At 35.0% G+C, this 9,334-nt stretch overlaps 2 protein-coding genes across 2 annotated transcripts; both read right to left on the reverse strand.

The window, feature by feature from the left end:
• On the reverse strand, positions 5,069-7,167 carry LOC18594737. The gene is made up of 3 exons (XM_018124626.1): positions 7,138-7,167; positions 6,582-7,015; positions 5,069-5,795 (listed from the first exon to the last, which is right to left on the reverse strand). The coding sequence occupies exons 1-3, from the start codon at positions 7,151-7,153 to the stop codon at positions 5,157-5,159; spliced, it is 1,089 nt and encodes a 362-aa protein (XP_017980115.1). The 5' UTR covers positions 7,154-7,167; the 3' UTR covers positions 5,069-5,156.
• On the reverse strand, positions 7,338-8,825 carry LOC108662820. The gene is made up of 2 exons (XM_018124413.1): positions 8,795-8,825; positions 7,338-7,873 (listed from the first exon to the last, which is right to left on the reverse strand). Exons 1-2 carry the CDS (start codon positions 8,823-8,825, stop codon positions 7,338-7,340), a joined length of 567 nt encoding a protein of 188 aa, XP_017979902.1.

Raw genomic sequence — 9,334 nt, forward strand, 5'->3', positions numbered from 1 at the left:
TACCGGAAGAGGTAACGGGCGACTGACAGGTAAAACTAGCTAGAGACGCACCCGAATCGATAGCAACGTAGCGTCCTGCTATTGTGAGGTGAGTAGGGGGTGTCTATTTCAAAATTTCCTTAAACTATATATCGATATACATTTAATAGATGTGCTGCTTTTCTTTAAATGCAATTATGGACAGCATGTGTTGTTAGCCTCGATAAGTGATTTTTAACTAGATTTGCAATCAAATTATACTATTATTATGGGCAGCATGAGTTGGTAGAATGCTAGGCACTTTTGGATGCCATGTTTCTTAAAATGTTTTCTGTATATATATACTAGATATGTAAAGGGTTTTAGAAATCGGGAAATGAGCTCTTTACCACAGTTTATTTCAAAATGTGCCTTATTTGTTTTAGTGATGTGCATTCATGAATAATTTACATATATTCACCATGCTGATATGATATTTAAACCTCATGCAAAGGTTTTACATTATAAAGTCTTACAAACGAGTTTATCATGTTACCACGATTGGTATTTTGGAAATAGATTTAAAATGAGGTTTGAGAACCCAATTTGCTTTTAAATGGTTTCATCAAATCGAGAGATTCGAGAGTAGGTCGAATGTCACATTGGGATAATGTGACCCTTGTGCACAAGTGAGCTCTCTAACTAGAGAAACTTTGTTTCATCGATGGGCTACTAGACGTGGCTAGGCCATGGTCTGTGATATATATACGTGGCAAGGCAATGGGATGATATACATGGCTAGGCCACCAATTGATATACGTGGTTGCAACCACATGATTTCTTTGATGTCCGCCAACATCGTCGAGACTGCCATGGCTGTGGGAATCCATTGGAGAGGGGCCTCCCGGATGTTATTACATGGAAATAGGTCCACGAGTTGATTACTTCAATTACCTACTTGAGAGTGATATCTCTTTGGATTTTCAAACATGAAATTCAATTGCATGGTGAGAATTATTAGTTTTTTCACAGCTTCTTTATTTATACGATGATATTTTATTTATTTACTTAATTAATTCCTCGAGAACGAGTTGATTATGAGCTTATGTATAAGCTCGATAATGCTTGATTTTACTGGAGGATGCGTGCTTATAATGGTTGATTTGAGTACGAATGTTAAATGAATTTCGAGGATAGAAATCTTTCACTTGCATTGGTTTTGATACATAGATTGAAATGATTGCTTTGCATTAAAATTCTTGGTTTTACATATAAGGCACAAATCTTCCTTGAGTTAAATTGTTTACATATACTCTTATGTTTTAATATTCAAATCTTCTGTCGCTAGCTTGTTTCCCATCTACACCCTACTCATGAAGTCGATGATCACTGAGTCTGTGAGACTCACCCCCTTATCTTCTCTTTTTGCAGATAAGTGATTAGCTCAAGTTTATCGCCCTAGCATTTTGACTCGCTACGACATAGGTAATGGCATCTCTTAGACTTCTACTCTAAGTCGCTCCACTGCATAGGGGTTGTGTTGAGCAAAATAGTTAGATTTATAAAAATTATCAGTTTATCGAAAATGCTTTGCTAAAACCTTGAGATTGTGCAATGAATATTAAGTGTGATGTTGAAATTATCTAGGAAATTGCTAGATTGGTTATTGTTATCTAGTTACGACATCTTTTTACGGCTGTTTATTGGGATTAAGTGATTGATAGTGTTAGTATAAGACAGTAAAATCTTTTATGGACATCACAAGTGGAATGCTATAATAAAAATCCAAGTCGATCCATGTATGCGTTAGATTGTTCGATATAATTAACAAGGATTTCAACTAAGGCTTGTTCAGGATTTGGCGAGTTCTCTTGCAGGTCTCGGACACCAATAACGATTTAAAAGAAGGTCGTTACAAACATATAAAAATATAAGGGTAGTAGTTGAAATGACTCTTCTGAGGGACCAAAAACAAGCCTCTCCGCATACTCCTTCGCTTGCCAAGCCTTACCATACAAGCATTCCAATCCCAACTGAACCCTTATCTCACCAATTATGTCCTTGGGTCTTAATGCTACTCCATTAACCTGAAGCTTGTGTGACATAAGTTCACCAATTATCTTCGCACTCGCAGTTGGAAATCGCCCTTGCAAACCATCGACAGTACATGTGTGTACTTTGTGCAACGTCCGAACTTGCCAATATTCTCCTTTAGGTAACTTCGTTGCATGCACACCAAACTTGCATGCCTTGTCCTTGCAACCAACCTCATAACGACCTTTACATGACCTTTTTACTCTTATCCCAAATTGTTTTTTTAGAGCCAATATGTTCAAAGCTCATTTCAACTTGGCCTTCGAGGACAACATTCTTCCTCTATATAAGCGATCATCGACACATGTCGACTCCTCAATGGTAATTGTTTGGATGGAGAACTTGTCTGCACCTGGAATTAGCCACATACGACATATCTCTATATTTCCCTTTTCTTGCTAACTGTCATCTAGCAATGTATTAGGGGAACGAGTCCCGTTCTCACCAACGAAGGGGTTATCGTATATGGGGTCATCACACTGAACATCTCCTACATCAACACCTTCAACAGGTTCTGTTTTGCCTTCAACATTGTAGCGAATTGGAATGTCACTGTCATAAATCCAATCATCATCTGAACTGTCACCATGCCATTCATCAGGCCCACCATCTGAATTGTCATCAAATCTATATTCATCGACAAGGAACAAGTCCTCATTTCCCTTATCAGATGCAATATAATCCTTGAGCGTCGCAATGTCACCCTCCAATGTTGCAGTGTTGTCCTCAAGTGTCGTATTCTCATTTGAAAATGACAGTACACCCTCTACAATTTCACTTGATCGTTGCATTTGTTGGACAGAAGTAAGTAATTGGTTTGATGCACATCCTGATCAAAATTGTGCAGCCAACTGTTCTGTGAATGTCGTGTGTCTACCGGGCTGCACAAACTCTTATCCATACGTCAATTGCCATTGTTGTGGGTTGTGGACCGAATGCTGTGGTATATGTAAAGCATTGTAAATCTCATTTTGATTGAGCTGATTACCATATTGTTCAACTTCTTCATGTGACATGACATTTGTTTGGCGTCCCTTAATGCTGACATACACAACCGGAACATTCCTCTGTTCTAGCAAAATTAATGCAACATCTTCATCGTCCTTGATAATTAGGCATGATAGCTCTCCGGGTGTACTGATCAATGCACGTAACTCAATCTCGTCAATTTCTGAGTTTACCCCAACATTATCTTCAACCAGCTTCATCAAGCCCATAAATGACAAATCACTCCTAACCCCCCACATTCGTGACTAAGCATCCTTGTAAATGCCATCCACCCACTGACCACCGTATCTTATCACAAGTTACACAATTGGAACCCCACTAAAATTTTGAAAACAAAAAATTTGTCAATCATTTTACACATTACATGTCATGTTCTAAAATTTGTCACTCATGTTGTTACACTTCATTTTCAAAAAATGTTACACGCCATGTTTAAAAATTGTTACATGCCATGTTTAAAAAATGTTACACACCATGCTCAAAAATATTACATGCAAGTTCAAAAATTGTTACACGCCATGTTTCCAACATGTTACACGCTATGTTAAATAAATATGTTACACGCCATGTGCTAACACATGTTATTTCAGTATATTTTCTACACACCATGTGCATTATAGATGCATGGTGTGTAATAATTCTGGACAATGTTTCTAATCCATGTTCTAATTTACACAAAAAGTTTCAGAAATTTATGTGTTGCAGCAATAAACCCAATAGCATACATTGATGTCATCTCCGCTATAAGGTTTGTTTATTGATGACAATATGGCCAAGTGCCGAGAGATAGACTATAGCACAATGACGATAGTGTTCAACAAAGAGTTGACAGAGCCCATACAGTTCAGAGAGCTGAGAGCGCTGATGACGATGGTGCTTAATAGAGAGTTGACAGAGTTGATACAGTTCAGAGAGCTAGGAGAGAGCTAGCTCAAATAGTTGAGCATTTGTTTCTATTTTCTCTATGGCGGGAGGGAGATATCGGGAGCTTAATTTGCCTCGATGTTTTTAAGGGTATTTTGGTCTACTCATACTTATTTTTTGTTAGAAATAGATAACTTTATATGAGTGGTTATTTCTAAAATCACCTTATGAGAAGGGCTATTTCTCACAATTTCCTCCCATACCAATGCCCAAATAACATAGCATGCAAACTTCCTCAATAACATTACAAGCATTCCATTCAATTATCATAAATCATACAATGTGATGGTATGACCCCTAGAACCTTGGGCTGGTAATGCATAACCCCATTGCACCTTGGGTTGGTAATATACAGTCTCATTGCACCTTGGACCAGTAATGTACATTTCCATTGCACCTTAGACCGGCAATGTACAGCCCCATTGCACCTTGGGTAGCATTCATAAAATTAACATAAATGATATCTCGTACCCACATTAGCTCAAAGGCCAAGGTAATCGAGTGAACTTCAAACATAATCCCCCATTGTTGAAAACTACTACATAATAGTATATTCATATAAATACATAATTGATTGAAAAATCATTTCCAAAAAATTTTCACATTTATAAATACATTTTTTACTTTTAGAAATATTTAAGGGAAACCATGCTCATCAATAATCATAAAATCATGCTTCACCTTTGCATATCAAATAAGTTTGAAAGTGGTGTTTCAAAACGCACTTTGCATGACAAGTTCATAAGGGATGATGGTGGAAGACTTCTTGATCTTGCTTTTTATCCCAACTTGTGGGTTGATATATATCCCATTCTAAGTAAACTTGACAAGGCATATGCAATGCAAGTGCTTAGTGATTATTCTTGCAAAATCCACGACGCTTACATCTAGCGGATGTACGTGGCATTATTCGACACCTACGTGGCACTGTATCTAGAGGACTTCTCTTTTCTTCCCATTGTCCTCTACAGTTGCAAGCTTATTCTGATGTTGCCTGGGTAAGTTGTTTGATGGTGTGTGTTTATGGGATAATCTAATCATTCAAAAATAACATAAATTTAACAAATAGGAACAATTCCATAGACATTTATTTTGACATTTTGACATTATTTTGACACTTTTAGGATAATCCGACACTTTTAGCACATCATTTTGACATTACATTATCAGAGTTACACTCTTGAACTAAACATGGACTTTCTGGGCCGAAAAAGGGGTCGAGAACAACAAGTTGAATGGAACATGTCAAGGAACAGGCGATACTGTAGCAAAACAAATAAAGCGGCTGGCAAGAAAGCAAATGCAGAGACAAGAAGAGGAACCCACCTTAATCTATGATGATTATAACTATCACGGTAAGCTAGAAAAAAGGCTGCACTAAAAGCAACTATCATGGCCATCATAGAGATGAATAGCGTTGCGAGGCCAGCCATTAACTTCAATGGCAATGATTTGAGAAAATCTTCCTCCGCGTAACGTGAAGTGAGGATGCACAAGAACATTAGCGTTGAGGTAATAGAAAAGGACAGTGCTACGGCTTCCGACACCGCGAAGACATGAAATAAAGTGTGGTTTATCAGAACGGGAGTTCCTTTCGTATTATCATTACCGCCAGGTGTGCTGAAGCCTGCAGAGTACACCACCGTAGTTATAAGTGTTGCGACAATCATACATGATTCAGACGTATCCCTCATCCATTTCTCGCCCCTCTCCAATAATCCTTCGTGCTGCCTGGAGAATAATTTTCGAGGGGTCAATCCTTTTAAACCTTTTCGTTCTCTATCGGAGGGTTGTACCACGCTCCTCACCTCCTACACGAAGAATAATATTGTTACAAAGCAAAACATGATATGCAAACAAAAATTGAAAAAGCTTGAAAACAATCCAAGTTCTTATTACCAAAGTTTATTATATATATATATATATATATATATAAAAGATAATAGTGACAAACCTAAACTAAAAATGCAAGTTTAAAAATGCATGCAATTAAAAATAATAATAATAATTAACAGTATCCAATACTCAAGTAAATAGAATAAGAGATGTCAACTTGAAATTTCAAAATAGGATAGGGGAAGCTTATCTCTGTTTATCGTTCATGTGCCCTAAAAAGTTCAATGGGTCTCAATATTAGAAAAGAAAAAAGAAAACAACATTGAAAATTAGGTACTGAATTCGTTTTCTGTTTTTTTTTTTGAAAATCTTAACTATTGAATTTATGATATAAACTATTTAGCATGCTATAGAAAATTAAATATTGATTAGATTTTTAAAAAAATAAAAAATATAGTTTTTATAATATTAATTTGAAATGAAGAGAGTAATATTTTGAAAGGCAAATTAGAATACCTAAAGTGATCTATTTTACACTAATAAATATGATATTAATTTTTTAAAAATATAAAAATTTTACAAAAGCTAGTTGGAAGAAAAAGAATGGCATCCCTTTTGTTGTATCAAAAACTGCACATCTATTTATTTTTCTTCCCATAAAAATTTATTAAAATACAAAATTGCTTCATTTTGTGAGCCAAGAATCGTTTGGCATAATATGAACACAACGTTGAAAATAAAAAAGAAATGAGAATATTTACCTCAAACCACAATAACTCCCGTTGCATTTGTAAAGCGGCCCCTGATACCATGTCGAGTCGATGAGGCGATGGGAGTTTTGCAGCAAGATGCAACATGTTATCCCAAACTTCGCACTCGTTGCCGGGTATTTTGTATGCCACCACAACATCCTTAATCGACCCTATGCTGTATATCTGATTGAAGATATCCACATGACGATGCAAGACCGCGATGTGAAATATTGTTCGATTCTCGCAATCTGTCTCCCAGATTAACTCCGGATACAAGCGTAAAAGCTCAGCTAAGAATTCATAATTCCCTAACTCTGCTGCCTCAAACAACAGATTGAAGGGGAAATCAATTTCTTTTTGAACATCCAAGTTTGTTTTGCTCAGAACATTTGTCCAGAGGCTGCTCACTAGTTCAAGGGCTGTGCTGTCATTGGACCCCTTACCTGAAATAAGATTTTGAAAAAGGCGTATAAATGGTCTGAGTTGAGTCCAGTTTTTTCTTCTTCCAACTGGATTTGGTTATATTATAAAGAGAGAAAGTAAGGCTGCGTATTAGAGAACTAACATGAGCTAAGGAGCATCTTCAATATCCCAGGTTTCTTGCCAGCAAACGCTGAAGGCTTTCGAGCCAACATATGTAACGCTGTCTGTCCATCGCTTTTACGAGCCACAGCTAGGTCGCGAGATTGTGCTAGCAATTGGATGGCTATATCTGTAGAAGTAGATTTGCACATAAAAATAATAAGTATCAATTAGTTTTTTAAATCACAAATATATATACAAAGGAGGGGAAAGGTATGCATGCTTACAAAACATATCAGTTTCAATACAAGTGAAAAATATATGCTGTAGATGCTCCAGTTCTAGATGCTTCAAATGACTTTCAGTTTCCCGGTATAAAAGGCGGGCCATGTCATGGCGTCCAAATATAACCGCAATAAAAAGTGGGGTCGAATTCTTGCCACCTCGAATCAAAGCGAGTTGTGGAACCTTCTTCATCAAAATCTTTGCGACGGGCACACTACCAGCTATGACTGCAAGACAGAAGGCGGTGTTGTCGTTTTCGTCTTGCAGATCCAAGTCACTTTCCTGATTTTGCATCAAATTCACTAATTTCTTCACGAAAGCTGTCTGTTTTGCTCCTGCTGCAATGTGAAGAGCTGTTTTGTAATCATCTGTGATACTGGAATTTAGAAATGTAGGATCACTTTTTATGATACTTTCAGCAGATCTCCAGTCACCATTTAATGCAGCTGTATAGAGTGTCAATAGCTTCTTGCGGTACAAGTGTTTCTTTTGTCCTGGGTTACAATCAAGATATCATGTGTAAATTAGGCATAATGTTTTAAAAATCTTTTAAATAATTTAAATAATTTAAATAATTTTTTATTTTTCAATTATATTCAATCAAGTTCATCTACTTTTATCTTGAATCATATAGAGGCTTATAGTTAACTATTGACTAACTATTATTAGTCAAAATGTCACCTATCATTTTATACCAATATGACGCAAATGTGACATTAACAGGGAAGGTGAAAATGTTATGTAACCATTTCATCACATCACATGATCATATTATCATATTACGTCATCATCCATCAACATATCAATATGTCAAATTAGTATCACATTATATAAAATAATAAATGACATTTTAACTAACAACAGTTAGTTAACTATTAGTTATAATAACATATTTGACCCAAAATAAAAATTTAAAAACTTAATTGGATGTAACAAAAAAATAAAAACCAAACAGCGTATTGGAAATTAGATTTTAACAAATAATTTGTAAAATTATCTTAACATATCATAAGATTTCTTTGACAGTCAAAGATGAGGTGTTTTTAAAAATAACTCTTTTTTTAATTTTAACTATTTTTAATTAAAAAAATAAATTTAGACAAAATTGCTCTTAATGAAACCTCCTCATATTTAAGTGCGAGTGTTGAAAAAAATGTTGTTACACATCATGTTAAAAAAAAAATTGTTGCACGTCATATTTAAGGTATTTAATTTTAAGAGTTTATATTATAGTGAAATACAAAGATTGAAACCAAGTTATAAACCATGTTTAAAAAATAATATTATTACAAGTCATGTTTAAAAAAATATTATTGCACGTCATATTTAAAAAAAAATGGTTACATGTCATGTTTTAAGTAACTTCAAGAGTTTATATCTTAGTGAAATACAAAGATAGAGACTGTGATACACACCATGTTGAAAAGAAAAGTTATTACACGCCATGTTTAAGGTGTTTAACTCCAAGAGTTAATGTTCAAGCGAAATACAAAGATAGAGACAAAGTTACACGTCATATTTAAAAAATATTTTTATTACACGTCATGTTAAAAAAAAAATTTTACATGCCATGTTGAAAAAAATGTTATTACATACCATATTTAAGGTATTTAACTCTAAGAGTTTATGTCTTAGTGAAATACAAAGATAAAAACTAAGTTGCATGCCATATTTGAAGTATTTAACTGTAAGAGTTTATGACATAATAAAATGCAAAGATAGAGATCAAGTTATATGTAATGTTTAAACCATACCATATTTAATAAATTTGTTACACGCCAAGTGAATTAGAGTTGCTATATACATGCATGATGTGTAACAACTCTAGGCAGTGTTTTAATTTTACATATTTCACTTATAACCTCAACTCATCAACTTTGAGGTTTTATGAATTTAAACCAATAAATCCAAGAACATGCATTGAGGTAATCTTTGTGCTTTGGTCTGTAGATCGA

This window comes from Theobroma cacao, chromosome 7 (assembly GCF_000208745.1).
Source record: "Theobroma cacao cultivar B97-61/B2 chromosome 7, Criollo_cocoa_genome_V2, whole genome shotgun sequence".
NCBI classification, from domain to species: Eukaryota; Viridiplantae; Streptophyta; class Magnoliopsida; order Malvales; family Malvaceae; genus Theobroma; species Theobroma cacao.